A 19,557-nucleotide genomic window follows, 5' to 3' on the forward strand; every position below is an offset into this window, starting at 1 on the left:
TTCCAGCCTCTGGACTCTGCTGGGTAGCGGTTCCTTCCTCTTACTGTGGTTTTTTACTTTTGCCCATTGCCTCAGCTCGGCATGTTTCTGAGTTGGCAGCCCTTTGCTGCAATCCACCTTTGTTGGTTTTTCTATGATAGTGGTTTTACATGAAACACTCCTATTTTTTTTCAACACAGGAACTGTGCACTAATGCTAGAGACCAGTGTATATGGAGACCTGGGTTCAAGACCAACCTTGAACCGAAACATTTTAAAGTTCGCTGTACGGACATTTTGTTCTTAGTGGTGCGCCCCAGCGAGGTTGACTGGTCTCTGAGAACACTGTAGCTCGTAGGGTCACATCAGCTTTCCGTCAGCCTTATGTGTCCTCTGCTGTTGCTGTTCCTGACCCTCTGTGGAATTGTGCGACTCAGGCCATTGGGGCCTTCTGGACTGTTTACGGAGGTGCCTCTATTGTGCAGCTTTAGAGCGACAACCTTCACAGGATTTTGTTTCCATACTTATGGTATGGGGGGGATGTCTCTGTTGGGCATCTGATCTCAGGTGCGGATGTCCTCTCTCTCGGCTTTGTTAAACTTTAACTTAGACGTACTTCCTGTGTTTATTGGAGGGGTTACAGGGGGTGGATTTAGTTATTTTTCATAGCTTGTGCCACACTCCATACTGACACACTCTAACCCAAGTGTAAGTGCGCAGCGTCCCCCAGATGGACTCGGAGAAAGAGATTTTACGGTAAGTAAAAAAATCCTTATTTTCACTCGCTGGTGGGTCCATGCCACCGCCCAAGTGGGAAAATAACCAAGCCCGAAGCATGGCGAGCCCGCAAGGGGACTCGCTGACGGGTTGCTGCTGTCGGTCTAGTGACGGCCGGCATCCCGTCTGTTGGTCTCCCATGTGTATTCCAATGTAGGTTCTTAGAGTATTTGTCAGCACTCTGAGTTAAATACCCGTGACACAGCAGTGTTTAATGAGCATTTACAGTTGGTTATTGTAGGAGGGATCAAGGGATAAGACCTCATTGATCTCAATATATTCCCAGAAAGCACATGTAAACAAAGTAGGCAACATTTCTCTGCAACAAAAGAACTTTAAAGTGCAAATGCTGGTGGGTATGGGAAATGTTGCAGCCTCTTTGTGTTGGACTGTTACTAATACAATCTATTAGATTGTTAGCTCACACAAACTAATTATCCAGGTGCCACTTGTGTGAATGGACCCTTACCTTAGTTAGCTGCTTGCTGTTACCTATGTGAATAGTTATTGTAAAGCGCAGTGTGATGTTTAGAGATGTTAATAGATTGCTGCGATGTATGGTAAGTGTTGAGTGTGCAGCCATCGTAAGTATTTGCAGTAATAGGTTCACCTTCCTTTTCTAGGCTTTCATGCTGCTCTGTGATCTTCTAATGATCTTCAGCCATCAGTTAACAACGGGTGGAAGGGACAACCTCTTGCTTCTCATCTTCAACCCAGATCTAGGACTTCAGTCTGAACTACTCAATTTTGTCATGGATCATGTCTTCATCGATCAAGATGATGAAAACCAGAGCATGGGTAATGAGGATGGTCCTACTCATTTAGCCAGTCAGCGTCCTTAGCCAGTCTTTGGCCTAATACCCCATAGTATAACACAAATAGCAATGCAAATTCCTTATGACTGTAAGCGCTTACACACACTGGCTAGTAGAGAATAGTGCATTCCACGGGGCTTAACGTAGAGAGAATACTCGCTCGTAAATGGCTCTTTCTGTGCAACCTAAACATTGGTCTTGTACCATGACAGCCATAGACTGAGTACCCACTGTTCTGCTAATGCATCCCGGCGGGTAGTCAGTGAGAGCTGCTGGTGCCATTTCTTTTTTTTTTTTGAACATTAACTGCTCATTAAGTGACTTGCTGTGTGACACACATCTATCAGAATTTAACAGTATCGTATCGCGAGTTAATGCAAACTATTGTCTTCCAGTCGTTTTGTTATCAGGAACATGCATACCTTTACCAGTTAACTGAAATCGTGTAATCATATAATCACTACATATAACTTTACGTAACGTAATAAAGTTCTGGTCAGCAGGTAAGAAAACAACCGCTCAGAGGCAGTTTCCAGTTTACCCAGAAATATGGAACTTTTTCTTCTGTGTATTAACTCTTAAATGTCTGTATCACTCTTTACTCCTCAGACACGCTTACTGGACATCCTCAGTGTTGGCCTTACACACACTTTACATGTCATTTCTTTTTAGCCACACTCAGATTATTTTATACAAATAGAAAACAATGTGGTACACCAAATGGCGCTAAATTATAAAATGTTCACATAAAAAATGAATTCCTCACATCAAAGAAAGAATATATATGAGACGGAGTTCATCTGTTCCAATTCAGTCACGGGAATAATTCGGGTGCCAAGCCAACAGTTGATATTATGCTTGTGTTTCCAGCATATTTTTCTCACAACCACGGTGAATGGAAACCTTTTAAATATCCCAGAGACAAAAGGACATAGTGCAAGTATAGCCAAGCAATTTGGAAGAAGATTGTTTTAATAATAAAGCACTCACAAACAACAGAGATAAAACAGCATGTAAACCACTAATGTGGGTTTAAGACATGGGGCCACACATCCACGCAGTTACCCTCCCAGATCTGATGCCTCTGATGAAGGACCAAGGTTCGAAAAGCTTCAGGCGTGGTGACTGACAGAACTTAGGACGATCTTTGGCCGATGCAACTTCCTGTTACTGTGGTTCAGTGTGTCCGGAGCTCTGACCTGCTTCCCCCATCTAGATCTGGGAGGGTAACTGCGTGGATGTGTGGCCCCATGTCTCAAACCCACATTAGTGGTTTACATGCTGTTTTATCTCTGTTGTTTGTGAGTGCTTTATTATTAAAACAATCTTCTTCCAAATTGCTTGGCTATACTTGCACTATGTCCTTTTGTCTCTGGGATATTTAAAAGGTTTCCATTCACCGTGGTTGTGAGAAAAATATGCTGGAAACACAAGCATAATATCAACTGTTGGCTTGGCACCCGAATTATTCCCGTGACTGAATTGGAACAGATGAACTCCGTCTCATATATATTCTTTCTTTGATGTGAGGAATTCATTTTTTATGTGAACATTATGTAATTTAGCGCCATTTGGTGTACCACATTGTTTTCTATTTGGCTATTCTTGTGACGTGTGAGGAGTCACTTATAGGTTCACTAAGGCTGCAATTTACTATTGGCGCTGTGTACAGATTACCCTTTTTTTGTACAGATTATTTTATACATTCGTACAATACGGTTAGATAGCCACATAAGTTTAGATCAGAGATTCCCAAGCGTGGTCCTCAAGGCACCCTGATGGTCCAGGTTTTAAGTATTCCATGCTTGGCCACAGGTGATTTGATTAGGTGTCAATTTGATTTAACTATCAGTGCTGAGCCATGGATATACCTACACCTGGACCGTTGGGGTGCCTTGAGGACCGTGTTTGGGAACCTTTGGTTTAGATACGTTTAACGCATTACAGAGTCAAAACATAGGGAGATTGCACGCTGATGTGCAGTTTCTTTAAAATATTAGGTGGAAACATAATCCTCAATAACAGTGTCACATACATGATATGAAACAGTCTAGCATAGCTGGTACAGTGCATTGTAAATCTTCCATAATTCTCAATTCTTTGTCTTTTTTATGGTTCCTGCACCTCTGTATCGCAGGTTTTTTCCATTTTTCTACCTATTGCTCTTGTCATTTATTACGGGTATGGGTCATAGGGTCGACATGCATTAGGTCGATCACTTATGGTCGACAGTGACTAGGTCGACACCTGAAATAGGGCAACAGTCATTATGTTGACATGGAAAAAGGTCGACATGATTTATTTTTGTACTTTTTTGGGTGTCATCGTAAAGTGACGGGGAACCCCAATTAGTGCACCCTGTTCGCCATGCTTCGGGCAGGATACCGGTCCCAGTTGTAGTCCACGTGGATTGTAAAGTATGAAAAAGTTCAAAATATATATATATATATATATATATATATAAAAAGGGTGAAAACGCATGTCGACCTTTTTCCATGTCGACATAAGTGTGGTCGACCTAATGACCGTATCTCTTTATTACGGTACCCTTGTCCTCTCATGGTTCCATGCTCCATATACAATAGTGTAATATGGGTAATGGTGATGGGGTGGTCTTCAGTTTGCCGGCTGTCTGTATCCCGCCGCACAGTATGCCGGTGCTGGAATCCTGACAGCCGGCATACCGACACCTTTTCTCTGACGTCCTAGTGGATGCTGGGAACTCTGTAAGGACCATGGGGAATAGACGGCTCAGCAGGAGACTGGGCACATCTAAAGAAAGAATTAGGACTATCTGGTGTGCACTGGCTCCTCCCCCTATGACCCTCCTCCAAGCCTCCGTTAGATTTCTGTGCCCGGCTGAGCTGGATGCACACTAGGGGCTCTCCTGAGCTCCTAGAAAGAAAGTATAATTTAGGTTTTTTATTTTACAGTGAGACCTGCTGGCAACAGGCTCACTGCACCGAGGGACTAAGGGGAGAAGAAGCGAACCTACCTAAGTGGTGGTAGCTTGGGCTTCTTAGGCTACTGGACACCATTAGCTCCAGAGGGATCGCACACAGGACCCGACCTCGTCGTCCGGAGCCGCGCCGCCGTCCCCCTTACAGAGCCAGAAGCAAGAAGGTCCGGAAAATCGGCGGCTGAAGACTTCTGTCTTCTCCAAGGTAGCGCACAGCACTGCAGCTGTGCGCCATTGCTCCTCATGCACACCACACACTGCGGTCTCTGATGGGTGCAGGGCGCTGGGGGGGGGGGGCGCCCTGAGCAGCAATAAATAACACCTTGGCTGGCAAACTGACACCATATATAGCCCCAGAAGCTATATAGGTGTATATTAACCCCTGCCAGAAATCTTAAAATTGTGGGAGAAAGCCCGCCGAAAAAGGGGCGGAGCCATCTCCCTCAGCACACTGGCGCCATTTTCCCTCACAGCTCCGCTGGAAGGATCGCTCCCTGGCTCTCCCCTGCAGTCCTGCACTACAGAAAGGGTAAAAAAGAGAGGGGGGGCACAAATTTAGGCGCAGTATAATATATATGCAGCTATAAGGGGAAAACACACTTTATAGGTGATACCCCTGTGGTATATAGCGCTCTGGTGTGTGCTGGCATACTCTCCCTCTGTCTCCCCAAAGGGCTTTGTTGGGGTCCTGTCCTCTGTCAGAGCATTCCCTGTAAGTGTGTTGTCACCCCCTGAAGGGTCGACACCTGTGTGGATGGACTTATGGAAGGAATTACGTGACAGTGTCAGCTCCTTACATAAAAGGTTTGACGACATAGGACAGCCGGCTACTCAGCTTGTGACTGTTCCAGCGTCTCAAATGTCATCAGGGGCTTTAAAACGCCCGCTACCTCAGATGGCAGACACAGATGTCGACACGGATACCGACTCCAGTGTCGACGACGATGAGACTAATGTACCCTCCAATAGGTCCACCCGTTACATGATTGAGGCAATGAAAAATGTATTACACATTTCTGAAAGTACCCCAGGTACCACAAAAAAGGGTATTATGTTCGGTGAGAAAATACTCCCAGTAGTTTTTCCTGCATCTGAGGAATTAAATGAGGTGTGTGCGGAAGCCTGGACTTCCCCCGATAAGAAATTGATAATTTCTAAACGGTTATTGGCAGCGTACCCTTTCCCGCCAGAAGATAGGTCACGTTGGGAAACATCCCCTAGGGTAGATAAAGCGCTTACACGCTTATCAAAACAGGTGGCACTACCGTCTCCGGATACGGCCGCCCTAAAGGATCCTGCCGATAGAAAGCAGGAAGCTACCCTAAAAGCTATATATACACACACGGGCATTATATTGCGACCAGCGATTGCATCAGCATGGATGTGCAGTGCTGCTGCTGCGTGGTCAGATTCCCTGTTGGATAATATTGATACCCTGGATAGGGACAATATTTTGCTGACAGTAGAGCATATAAAAGACGCTGTCTTATACATGCGTGATGCACAGAGGGATATTTGCCGGCTGGCATCAAAAATAAGTGCAATGTCCATTGCCGCCAGAAGGGGGTTATGGACTCGGCAGTGGTCAGGTGATGCCGACTCAAAAAGGCACATGGAAGTTTTGCCTTATAAGGGGGTGGAACTGTTTGGGAATGGTCTTTCAGACCTCGTTTCCACAGCTACGGCTGGGAAATCGACATTTTTGCCACAAGCTACCCCACAGCAAAAGAAAGCACCGTATTATCAAGTACAGTCCTTTCGGCCCCAAAAACACAAGAGGGCTCGAGGCGCGTCCTAATCTGCCGAGAGGCAAAGGTAGAGGGAAAAAGCTGCAGCATACAGCCAGTTCCCAAGAGCAAAAGTCCTCCCCCACGTCCGGTAAGTCCACACCATGACGCTGGGGCTTCACAGGCGGACCCGGGTACGGTGGGGGCCCGTCTCAGAAATTTCAGCACACAGTGGGCTCTCTCACAGGTGGATCCCTGGACCCTTCAAGTAGTATCTCAGGGGTACAGGCTGGAATTCGAGACGTCCCGTTCCTCCCCCCCCCCCCGCCGTTTTCTAAAATCTGCCTTACCAGCAACTCCCTCTGCCATGGAGGCAGTGTTGGTGGCTATCCAAAAACTGTATTCACAGCAAGTGATTGTCAAGGTACCCCTCCTTCAGCAAGGAAAGGGTTACTATTCCACAATGTTTGTGGTACCGAAACCGGACGGTTCAGTGAGACCCATCTTAAATTTAAAAGACTTGAACACTTATATCAAAAGGTTCAAGTTCAAGATGGAATCGCTCAGGGCGGTTATTGCGAGCCTGAACGAGGGGGATTACATGGTCTCCCTGGACATCAAGGATGCGTACCTACATGTCCCCATTTACCCCCCTCACCAGGAGTACCTCAGATTTGTGGTACAGGACTGTCACTATCAGTTCCAGACGCTGCCGTTTGGGTTATCCACGGCACCGAGGGTCTTTACCAAGGTAATGGCCGAAATGATGATACTCCTCCGCAAGAAGGGAGTTTTAATTATCCCGTACTTGGACGATCTCCTGATAAAGGCAAGGTCCAAAGAACAGTTGGTAGTGGGGGTAGCACTTTCTCGGGAAGTGCTACAAGAGCACGGCTGGATTCTCAATATTCCAAAGTCACAGCTGGTCCCGACGACACGTCTTCTGTTCCTGGGAATGATTCTGGACACAGACCAGAAAAAAGTGTTTCTTCCAGTGGAAAAAGCCGAGGAGTTGTCATCTCTAGTCAGAGACCTCCTAAAACCGTGACAGGTGTCGGTACATCAATGCACACGAGTCCTGGGAAAAATGGTAGCTTCGTACGAAGCAATTCCATTCGGAAGGTTCCACGCAAGGACTTTCCAGTGGGACCTGTTGGACAAATGGTCCGGGTCCCATCTCCAGATGCAACAGCGGATAACTCTGTCGGCAAGGACCAGGGTGTCGCTGCTGTGGTGGCTGCAGAGGGCTCATCTACTAGAGGGCCGCAGATTCGGAATACAGGACTGAGTCCTGGTGACCACGGATGCCAGCCTTCGGGGCTGGGGGGCAGTCACACAGGGAAGAAATTTCCAAGGACTGTGGTCAGATCAGGAGATTTCGCTTCACATAAATATTCTGGAGCTAAGGGCCATCTACAATGCCCTAAGCCAAGCAAGGCCCCTGCTTCAGAACCAGTCGGTACTGATCCAATCAGACAACATCACGGCGGTCGCCCACGTAAACAGACAGGACGGCACAAGATGCAGGAGGGCAATGGCAGAAGCCACAAGGATTCTCCGATGGGCGGAAAATCATGTGTTAGCACTGACAGCAGTGTTCATTCCGGGAGTGGACAACTGGGAAGCAGACTTCCTCAGCAGGCACGACCTTCACCCGGGAGAATGGGGACTTCATCCAGAAGTCTTCCAAATGCTGGTAAACCGGTGGGAAAGACCACAGGTGAACATGATGGCGTCCCGCCTCAACAAAAAGCTAAAAAGATATTGCGCCAGGTCAAGGGACCCTCAGGCGATCGCTGTGGACGCTCTAGTAACACCGTGGGTGTACCAGTCGGTTTATGTGTTTCCTCCTCTGCCTCTCATTCCCAAGGTACTGAGAATAATACGAAGGCGAGGAGTGAAAACTATACTCGTGGTTCCGGATTGGCCAAGAAGAGCTTGGTACCCGGAACTTCAAGAGATGCTTTCAGAGGACCCTTGGCCTCTGCCGCTCAGACAGGACCTGCTGCAGCAGGGGCCCTGTCTGTTCCAAGACTTACTGCGTCTGCGTTTGACGGCATGGCGGTTGAACACCGGATCCTGAAGGAAAAGGGTATTCCGGAGGAAGTCATTCCTACCCTGATCAAAGCCAGGAAGGATGTCACCGCAAACCATTATCACCGCATTTGGCGAAAATGTTGCTTGGTGTGAGGCCAGTAAGGCCCCAACAGAGGAATTTCAACTGGGTCGATTCCTGCATTTCCTGCAAACAGGGGTGACGTTGGGCCCCAAATTGGGGTCCATTAAGGTCCAGTTTTCGGCCCTGTCGATTTTCTTCCAGAAAGAACTGGCTTCCCTGCCTGAAGTTCAGGCTTTTGTCAAGGGAGTTCTGCATATTCAGCCTCCTTTTGAGCCCCCAGTGGCACCTTGGGATCTCAATGTGGTTTTGGAGTTCCTGAAATCACATTGGTTTGAACCACTTAAGACTGTGGATTTGAAATATCTCACGTGGAAAGTGGTCATGCTGTTGGCCCTGGCTTCGGCCAGGCGTGTGTCAGAATTGGCAGCTTTGTCCTATAAAAGCCCTTATCTGATTTTCCATATGGATAGGGCAGAATTGAGGACTCGTCCTCAGTTTCTCCCGAAGGTGGTATCAGCGTTTCACTTGAACCAGCCTATTGTGGTGCCTGCGGCTACTGGGAACTTGGAGGATTCCAAGTTACTGGACGTAGTCAGGGCCCTGAAAATTTATGTTTCCCGGACGGCTGGAGTCGGGAAAACTGACTCGCTGTTTATCCTGTATGCACCCAACAAACTGGGTGCTCCTGCTTCTAAGCAGACTATTGCGCGCTGGATTTGTAGCACTATTCAGCTGGCGCATTCTGCGGTAGGACTACCGCAGCCTAAATCTGTAAAAGCCCATTCCACAAGGAAGGTGGGCTCATCTTGGGCGGCTGCCCGAGGGGTCTCGGCTTTACAACTTTGCCGAGCTGCTACTTGGTCAGGGGCAAACACGTTTGCAAAATTCTACAAATTTGATACCCTGGCTGAGGAGGACCTGGAGTTCTCTCATTCGGTGTTGCAGAGTTGTCCGCACTCTTCCGCCCGTTTGGGAGCTTCGGTATAATCCCCATGGTCCTTACGGAGTTCCCAGCATCCACTAGGACGTCAGAGAAAATAAGAATTTACTCACCGGTAATTCTATTTCTCGTAGTCCGTAGTGGATGCTGGGCGCCCATCCCAAGTGCGGATTGTCTGCAATACTTGTAAATAGTTATTGTTACACAAATCGGGTTATTATTGCGAGCCATCTGTTCAGAGGCTCCTTTTGTTATCATACTGTTAACCGGGGTTCCTATCACGAGTTATACGGTGTGATTGGTGTGGCTGGTATGAGTCTTACCCGGGATTCAAACTCCTTCCTTATTGTGTCAGCTCTTCCGGGCACAGTATCCTAACTGAGGTCTGGAGGAGAGTCATAGATGGAGGAGCCAGTGCACACCAGATAGTCCTAATTCTTTCTTTAGATGTGCCCAGTCTCCTGCGGAGCCGTCTATTCCCCATGGTCCTTACGGAGTCCCCAGCATCCACTACGGACTACGAGAAATAAAATTACCGGTGAGTAAATTCTTATTTTCTCCCTCTTGGAGGGAGAATAGATAGCATAGCTCGCCACCGTGCCCGCAAGGGGCTCATTTGCGCTCACCCAGCTGTCGGTATGCCGGCGCCGGTATGCTGGCCACCGGCATACCATACTACACCCATGGTGATGTACTTGGCATTTCTTAATTGTGTTTCCCATTTCAAAAGATGTAGAAGAAATATTAGGGTGATAATGGTGCATGTATTGATTTTGTTAAAGTGTTTAAGAAAAGAATGAAAGTGCCCCATGTAATGTCCCTAAATGAAAGATTTATGTGAGTGTGGTACTGAAGGTTGTATTCCATTTGTTTTGGGTATAATGAATAGCAGTGTGAAGAAAGTAGTATGCATTTTTGCTTTGCAATAGTTTGGGATTTTTATTGATTTGTGTGTGTGGCTAACAGCATGTCAGGAGATTCTTGCTTATAATTCTGCGGCCTTAGTAGGCAATAAATGTTATACACTTACTATTGTGACGGCTTATTAGCAGGTTACAGCCTCTATATATGACACTGTGCTTTGCATCATTGTGTGACTGTGCGAGCCATACTAGCTTTTATTGCCACACGTGCTTCTCTTTTATTTTAGAAGATCACTCCCTTGCTTTGTGGTGGGCACTTATGTTACTGAGCATCTTAGAGAGTCCCTCTCTGTTGTAGGACCACACACTGCTAGGTGGAATGACCGTAGCAGGAATGTTGTTGTTTTTTTTTTTTTTTTTTTTTTTTTTTGGGGGGGGGGGGTTTGCTTAGTGCCCTTCATAACGAGAAGTATTGTTCCATGTTTCTAAGCACTAACATCTTTTTCACTAATTAGTAGTTTCTTTCATTTTGTAATTGGCGGTTTGTATTATCTACATAGAGGCATTGGCCGAATGCAGTTCCTGTTTCTATAGAGCAGACGTCTGTCTGAAAAGGCTTCTGCTTCTCTTATGTCTTTGTGATCTCCACCTTGAGCCCCACATTGAAACTGAGGCGTTGCTGCATTTTTCACTTTTTGTTTCCCAATCTCGGTCTCCAGAGGGTGATGAAGAGGATGAAGCGAACAAAATTGAGGCCTTGCACAAGAGGCGAAACTTACTAGCAGCGTTCTGTAAACTAATCATCTATGATATTGTAGACATGCACGCGGCAGCAGACATCTTCAAGCACTACATGAAGGTACCACTAGTGCCATACACTTTGTGTTTGCTACAGTAGTTATATTGTTATAGTGCTGAGAGCCTTATCGATCCAGTGTAATGTTAGGTTTTGTACTTAAGTCCTATATACTGCAAACTTTTCCTGTTTTTTTTTTTTTTTATTTGAGAACTTTGCTACCAGCGTCTTGTGAGTAGTGTTCATCTGGGAAAGTAGCACAGATTCCATTAGATGTAGCTGGCAGTCTGTTCTAGTTTCAGTGATGAACATGGTTCTGTCCTTATGCCAGGTATGTGAAAAGGGATATCCTTGTAGCTCCAGGATGTGTAGACTTCGGAGCCAGGCGCTCATTAGTGGAAACTCATTAGTACGCACACAGTCTATACCGGGTGAGGAACACAGGAGGAGGACTGTAGATCAAGTGCTACAGTCTTCCGACTTGTGTTCCTGCTCATACATCATCCTGTGAGCTTCCGTCTCTTCTGCCTATATGCACATACCATAATAGATGAGTGATCAGTTACACCATATGCAGTATTTAAGTTCTGTAATCTGAAAAGTGTAATGTCATTACTTTTTATGTCTTTTCTTGTTTTAGTATTACAATGACTATGGCGACATCATTAAAGAAACACTAAGTAAAACAAGGCAGATAGACAAGATCCAGTGTGCCAAGACTCTCATCCTCAGTTTACAGCAGGTAAGTTGTGATAATGGCTTGAGTTGATCTGCGGAGTGCTTTTCCATTACCTTAAGGCTTCCTTTCAATCGGTGTATTGGGCCTGTTAAGGGAACTAATCACTCATTTCATTCTCCTCCTACCTGTACAGCAATACCCACGTAGTGTGCAGTAGGCTGTAACTCCAGTACTCTTATTTCTAGCTGTTCAATGAACTGGTGCAGGAGCAAGGTCCCAACCTGGACAGGACGTCTGCACACGTCAGTGGTATTAAGGAGCTGGCACGCAGGTTTGCACTCACTTTTGGGTTGGATCAGATAAAGACCAGGGAAGCTGTGGCCACATTGCACAAGTAAGTGTGTGACATGGGAATTCTCATTACTGAAACTATTAAATTTAGCTAATTGCTGTGTGTTTAATTAGAATTTTAATAGCTATTTAGAATCCCCTATTAACATTGCTAGTTAAAGTGATCTGTAATACAGTTATTGTGTATTACAGTTGTGTTTAACATTCTGGTTAACTTCCAAAGCCATTCTAGAAATGTTCAATGCGTTCATTCTATATATTTGTATAGCCACAGACTATAGTAGCATATATGGGTGCATTCTGCTGTTGGATCACTTCTCCTCTGTACTGTATATGTTTGTACCGGTGTATAGCGTGCTTCAGCGTAACAGTCACTGAGGACACAAACACACAGGTGTGCGGCGGTTATAAAGTACAATATATGGAATATCGTCATTGTGTAATCTGTTAAACTAACTATTTTTTTTTGTTTGTGTTGTTGGATTTAGAGATGGCATAGAGTTTGCTTTCAAATACCAAAATCCCAAGGGCATGGAGTACCCCCCTCTGAATTTGGCCTTCCTGGAAGTATTGAGCGAGTTTTCCTCGAAGCTCTTGCGGCAGGACAAGAGGACGGTGTAAGTATTACATGAATGCTACTTCATTCTGGCATTTTAGTGAAGTTGTAGCAGCAGTGAGTTTCGTCACAGTAATTGGACTCTGGTGCAGGTCCTATTACATCCATGAATATATTGCAGGTCTTCTTACATCCATGAATCTGGAGGTGGAGAATATACAGATCATGTGTAGTAGTAGTAGTAGTAGTACATCTATTCATGTATGGGGAATATTGGTCTGTCCTGGAAATGGCTTTCCTCTTGGAGAAGGCTTATGACCAGAAAACAGTGCGGCTAATGTTATGTTCTTATGCAGAAAGCTTTCTCATAACTGGATATCTAATGCACTGACAAAGTGTGTTCCTGAGGGGGCTGCACAGCCAACCCCAAAGCTAACTATTCTCATTGAGATGAGGGTTATAGTCTCTTATATCTCCTCTCTTACTCAGACACTCATATCTGGAGAAATTCCTGTCGGAACAAATGATGGAGAGAAGGGAAGACGTTTGGCTGCCACTTATCTCCTACAGAAACTCGCTAGTAACGGGCACTGATGAGGACCGGTTGTCTGTGAATAGTGGAGGCAGTAACAGCAAAGGCTCCTCTGTTAGAAGTAAGAAGGGCCGGCCTCCCCTGCACAAAAAGAGAGGAATGGAAGGTATGGAGAATAGGTTATGGTGCAACTGGACTCTAACCATGCAGACAAATTACTGTGTATGGAGATTTCATTCTCATGTTCAAAGCAATTACTCATTGTGTTACAGAAGAGAGCATCGACAACTCCTGGGTGACCAGGAACGACACCATCCAAACCCCAGGAGCACTTAATACACCACAGCTTACATCCACCGTATTGAGGGAAAACCCCAGACAGATGCCAGAACAGATGCCTGAGCAGGAATCGGAGCACGGATCAGAACCAGACTTCTTACATAAGTATGAACCTGCACATTACAGCTCTGTGCGATGCTTGCTGTACACTTACTGTGCGATCATGTAACCACACCAATCCCCAACAATTGTATAGTACTGTTCTATTTAGATTTCTCTTCATTATTTGCTCTGCTTTATAAGTGATGTTGGGCGAATCCATTACAAAGCTGCAGTGGTGTTTTGCTAGGCAGTGACTCGCTGTCATTGCTTCTGGCTGTCCGCTGGGAGTATTGATGACGGAGCAAGTGATACGTGTTGTATTGGAGAAGGAATATGTTTAGTAACAGTCATTATTCTCCATTATAGTCCCCAGATGCAGATGTCATGGTTGGGTCAACAGAAGTTAGAAGACTTAAATAGAAAAGACAGAACATCAATGAGCTACATGAAAGTGCGGAGCGGTGTAAGGCATACAGTGTAAGTATCTAGGGTGTAGGCTGTTGTGCGCTGGGTCTAGACATTTTCATGTATGCTTCATATGAAGTTCTTATACAAGGACATTATCCTCCATAAAACCTTTCCTTCCTTTCCAGACGGGGCCTGATGGAGGATGACGCAGAGCCCATTTTTGAGGATGTAATGATGTCCTCGCGGGGGCAGTTGGAAGACATGAATGAGGAATTTGAGGACACAATGGTTATTGATCTGGTGAGTAACAAGTCATATTGGACTGTACCACATTTTACGCACTTGGTTCTTGTGGTAAACTACAAACTGTTCGGTTTGGCTAGTAATAATGGCACAAGGTGATGTGGCTCATATTTTGTTCTGCAGCAGAATAATCGTGACAGGGTTAGTCTTTCAGGATTAATCCCTTTTAAAACAAATCATTGTGGCTTCACGTGTTTGTTCCATTGCCTATTAACAACCGTTTAACGTTTTTCACAGTGTTGTGACTATTTTGGCAACCACAGTCACATGGCACATGATTTAGTGAGCGGAGAGGCTTTGGAATGCCCCTCTGAGCTGTTTTAAATGTAATCTCCTCCCTACTGTTCCTTCACATGGCATGATGAGAACTGTTGGCCTGTGGCAGCTATGTTTGTTTGTTTCCCTGAGAGGAATCGAAGTGGAGATTTGTAAAATGACAGCTAAGAAAGATTACTTTGCAGATTAGCTTACTAGGGCAGACTAGAGAGGCCATGTGGTTATCTGCCGTCAAATTCTTTGTCTCTCTGAAACTTGCCATGGGGGGAGGGTAAGGAGTAGAGCAAACATTGGATTACTGCTTTAATCTTGAGCTAATTCTTCACACACAGACCGGTACTGCCATTCAGTCCATGCAGTAGATTTGTTTCCAATTTAGTTGCCTACTTTAGTGGACTAATTGCATGGATAACATCAGGATCTGTTTATAGAATTCTCAGTTCGGGGTACCCATGGAGGTTTTATGCCTTCCAAAATTAGGGTCATATCTCGAAACAAGATCCTTTAGGGTAAGCTCATTCTTGTGCATTGTCCTAATTTTCAGGGGACACATGCAGCAATGTCTCGCAGCCTCCTATGTTACAAGCCAGTAGTGGTCTATACACATTTAGGCCTTATTACTCCACTCCCATCCACAGACTGGAAGATCTACCTATCCCAATGCAGAGGGAACAGTAATCAGTCTTAGTCGATTTCGGTTTGGTCACCCTAATGTATTTTTTGTTTAATGTGTCTAGTGAGTAGCAATAACAACGCATATTGTAATTCTTGTTTCTCCCTATGCTGTGTTCTAGCCACCCTCACGAAACAGACGGGAGAGAGCAGAGCTTCGGCCAGACTTCTTTGACTCTGCAGCCATTATTGAAGATGATTCAGTATGTATATTCCTTGAGTTTTAATGCCCTTCTAAAATTTGTCCTGACCTATTAATGCCCTGCTGTGGCTATGTTTGTTGCCCCATAGGTGTACTTTTTGTACGGATACTTAAAGGGATATTCAATTACCGCCGTTGAAGCTTCAGGTGATAATTCCAAATGTTTCATTGATGTTTATTTACCCGAGAAAAAAAACATCCTTTTCACCCGAGAAATAGCCCCGAAATCCTGTGTGTTTTCAGGAGAAACTGCAGGTGAAACAAATCCCCGATAAGCCGCCCCAACCCACCCACCCCCTTCCCGGGGATACTTTACACCCAACATTCAGTGCGGGTAATTGAATATCCCTGTTAGTTTGAAATCATTGCAGTTGGTACATGGAATTCAGATGAGTGCTTACCACAGACTCTCTCCCCAGATATGTTATTCCCAAATAAATTCAATAGTTTACTTTTATTGTTGCTGCAACTGACTGTACTGTGGGTCCTCCCCTACGTAATTGTGTAGCACCTTGTCATTGCTATTACATGTCTGACATTACTACTTGTGTTTTAGGGATTTGGGATGCCGATGTTCTGAGGTTCAGCACACACGTGGAACTCTTGTTTAAAGGCCTGTATACTGTGAGCTTCTGTAAGAAAATTAGAACAAAGACTTTTTTTAACACATAGATTTTGTTCAAACCAAATGCTTGCAGTATTGATGGATTCTGTACAACCTACAAATGGCTCCTGGTGTCTTAAAAGAACACTAGAAAGAACGACGTTTGGGTCAGCGCTACAATACGTGCTTACTGCTCGCAGCTGTTTGAATTTGGTCAAATTTTCTGCAAAGAAGTAAATGGAAAACATTTGGTTACATAGCCCGTTTTATGGACAACTGGTTTTATCTATTTTCCTGCTGTATAATGAAACACTTTAATTTTTTTTTTTATTTTTTTTTTCCTTCATATGTTGAAGTCTTGGTTTTCACTACTTGGCCACCAACTAGCCAAGAGGACTGCTGTAATAGAATACGGCAATGTACAAACATATATCACAAAATGCACTGGAAATGGCAATGAAAGAGGGGACGCAGACCAGGCCAAACACATTGAGCCTCACAAAAATATCGCCAGTGTAAAGGATTTTATTACTTAATGGATGTCAGACCTATAACATCTATTTAATTGTTTTGCCAGAGGTTTTGTATTTTTAATCCACAGCACCTGGCCCCTTACCGAATGTTTCGATTTGGTTTCTTTTTGTTCTTTTTATATCAAAAAGGACAATTTAACTTTTTTTTGTTTTTAACAATACCTGTCCTGGACATTTTTACCAGCCGATACCAGCAAACCAAGGACAGCAGAAATTCACTCAGTTTCATCACTTGCAGTTAATGAAAAATCTTTTTTTCTTGACATTGTGTTTCTTTTCCCCTTTTTTTTTTTTTTTTTTTTTTTTTGTTTGTCACCTTTTTTTATATTCCTTGTATTGTTCAACACAACCGTACATATTTTACAATGAATAAAGGAAACTTATAATAGTGGGACTTACCTGAGTCTAATATCCGTGCGGTAAAATACAATTCAACAATAATATTTTTGTAAGAAAACAAAAAAAAAATAACAAAAAGTACGATTTTAAACTGTTTTACTGTTGCCTATAACAAGTACTTGGATGAGGTTTGTTTTTACTTTGTTCCCCTATGGTCAATGTTGAAAGTTATATCATTTTCAGTGTTAACTGTCCCAAGTTTGGCTCTTTTTAAAGGGGAATGAGGAAAGTATTTTTCCCTAGCACAATAAATCCCCATTTAACTGCCCTGTTCTGTATTGTAATAAAACTCAAAAATCACATGTCTTAAATAAAAGTGATTTTAACAATATCTTTACATTGGTTTTACATCTGCATGTTTGTGTTAACAAAAAAAATGTAGTTTTTATGTTTTGCAGTGTTCTCGTTTAAGTACAGCTGTACTTACCTGTGTGATGACTTGTAAGAATTGTTTGTGCCCTTTTGTACATTTAGCTTGGTGACCAAAGTTTTACATTAACAATGGGAGCTTTTATTTTGCATTCTAAAAAGTTCCACATCACAGACGCTAGTTCCCTCTAAGGTGGAATACCCACCGTTTGTCAGTTGTGTGCTACTGATTTTTCATGCCCACTTTCCATGTTGCGTTGCATCACTTCCAGCCCCATTCAATACAGTATACCTCACACATGGGAGCAAAAATACAAGTTATGGCATGTTCTGTTGCCATTTTAATTAGCAGAGTTCATATTCCAGTGGATGCCTGGCCCATGGCTTTGGGATAACTTCTAAGGTTGATTGTTACTTACCAATTGTTGCTGTAAGACAGGGATGAGAGCTGTAGAAAAAGTTAACAGCAGGGCAGATGGAGAAAGAGGGTAGAAAATATGAACTTTGGGGGTGGACATCTCCTTTAAGAAGAGCCTTTAAAAGAGTTCTCCATTTATAAATGGAGAACTCCAGCACTACTCACGTATTCTAATGGACTTCTGAAACAGTATAATTATGTAGTGTCACGTTTTTGAGGTTATTACATTTATTCTAAGGCATTTAGCCTAATATGAATATTGGGATTGGTTTGTTATTTTGGGACTAAAGTCATCCTGTAGACTTGACTGGGCAGGAAAGCGGTTCCTAATTGTCAGGTCAGGCTTGAAATAGGGCTCCGACGAGTGGATAACCGCTGTGGAGGATGTGATCATCGGAAGATGTAAGTGAGGAGGTTGACTCTAATTCTTACTCGTGAAACTATAGAATACTCAGGCACGTGGAAGTTCAAATAACGTAGACTTTGTATTTACTTGATTGTGGGAGACCATATATTGCTAAGGATGAACAGGTTCTGCAATCAGCATGGATCACTTTTGTGCTATAATTGCTATTTGGAAATTCTAGCACGTGCGCATACGCCGGTGTGTGCATGCGCAAGATCTTAAACTGCGTTCTCTTCAGAACGCAGTCTCAGTCCATGCGTGGGGTTGTTGACGGTCCGTCGATGGCGCGTTTTGTGGGCATTGACACACCGTTTGGAGGGCGCATTCTGGACAACAGAGGCGTGTCCGGACGGTTTGTGGGATGGGCCGCGGCGGCAGTGTTACAGCAAACGCAGCCGCTGCAAGCCTAAACATGGCGGGTAGCCATCTGCCTTCGCAGCTAGGCTGCGCAGGCAGGGGGATATACTAATCATGCAAGCGCTTTGCATGTTAGCGGGGGAGGGGGGGGGGGAGGATCAGGACCTAGCATGACGTTCCCGCACGTTAGTGTAAAGAGTTGTAGATGTGCGATTTTTCGCACAACTAAAACTCGTGCTGAATTAGGCCCTGAATGTGGAAATGAGTGTCCTGGAGACTGAAACCATGACAACTGTGGCTTGAAGATTCAGACTGAAAACTGGATACTTGGAAAATGTGGTTGAAAGACTGAGACTGTGGAAACTGGATACTTGAAAACTGGCTGCGAAGACTGGGATCTTAGTAACTGTGATCAAAAGACAATAACTGTGAATACTCGAAATGCAGTGGCTTGAATAAATGAGATTAGAAATCCTGGAATGCTGTGACTGGAAGAAATTAGATTTGAAATGCTGGATTAGGTGAACCTTGTAAACATGTACTTCTGAAGACTGAAACCGAATAAGTGGAACATGGAAACTCGAACTGTTGAAAGCTGAAGCAGGAGATGCTTAAAACCATGAACTGCTGGTAACTGTATAGAGAATTAATAACCTCCAGTGACATAGGACCCACATGGAACCATGCCCAGTGGGTGGATGATCCACAGGGAGCAGCGCTGGACCCACGCTCCGACTTAAGGGCCCTACACACTGGCAGATCTCACTGCATGATATGAACGTTCTTGTTCATTAATGAACGAGAACTCGTTCATATCGTGCAGTGTGTAGGCATTAACGATACGTGGCCACGCGCTCGTTAATCGTTGGTGCCCCATCGCTTATGCATGCAGGCCAATATGGACAATATCGGAGTGCAGCAGAGAGATAATTGAGGCACTGAAGAAATGTACTAGGAGCCTTCAGGAATTTGCAAACAGAGTGGAGTACAGGATCGCCTGCAGGAGCACAGAGCTGAGATACTTGTCTGTGATTAGAAGTGTAAAGCACTGGCAGTGTTACCATGGTCCAAACCTCTTTTAAAGGAAGTGACAAGCAGGATTGGCAGAAAATCTCAGAACTGTCATTGGGTAAAAGT

The 19,557-nt window shown here is 44.5% G+C and overlaps 1 protein-coding gene across 2 annotated transcripts in view; it reads left to right on the forward strand.

The window, feature by feature from the left end:
- Positions 1–17,201, forward strand: part of STAG1 (STAG1 cohesin complex component) — a 331,398-nt gene extending 314,197 nt beyond the window's left edge. For both annotated transcript variants that reach the window (XM_063915509.1, XM_063915510.1), the window contains exons 24-34: positions 1,379–1,553; positions 10,898–11,037; positions 11,615–11,716; positions 11,899–12,047; positions 12,493–12,621; positions 13,050–13,258; positions 13,365–13,536; positions 13,840–13,950; positions 14,067–14,181; positions 15,255–15,335; positions 15,891–17,201. In XM_063915509.1, coding sequence (XP_063771579.1) covers positions 1,379–1,553; positions 10,898–11,037; positions 11,615–11,716; positions 11,899–12,047; positions 12,493–12,621; positions 13,050–13,258; positions 13,365–13,536; positions 13,840–13,950; positions 14,067–14,181; positions 15,255–15,335; positions 15,891–15,914 — 1,407 coding nt within the window. In that variant the 3' untranslated portion in view covers positions 15,915–17,201. The remainder of the gene's footprint in view (positions 1–1,378; positions 1,554–10,897; positions 11,038–11,614; positions 11,717–11,898; positions 12,048–12,492; positions 12,622–13,049; positions 13,259–13,364; positions 13,537–13,839; positions 13,951–14,066; positions 14,182–15,254; positions 15,336–15,890) is intronic.
- Positions 17,202–19,557: the final 2,356 nt, after the last annotated feature.

Source organism: Pseudophryne corroboree, chromosome 4, assembly GCF_028390025.1.
Source record: "Pseudophryne corroboree isolate aPseCor3 chromosome 4, aPseCor3.hap2, whole genome shotgun sequence".
NCBI classification, from domain to species: Eukaryota; Metazoa; Chordata; class Amphibia; order Anura; family Myobatrachidae; genus Pseudophryne; species Pseudophryne corroboree.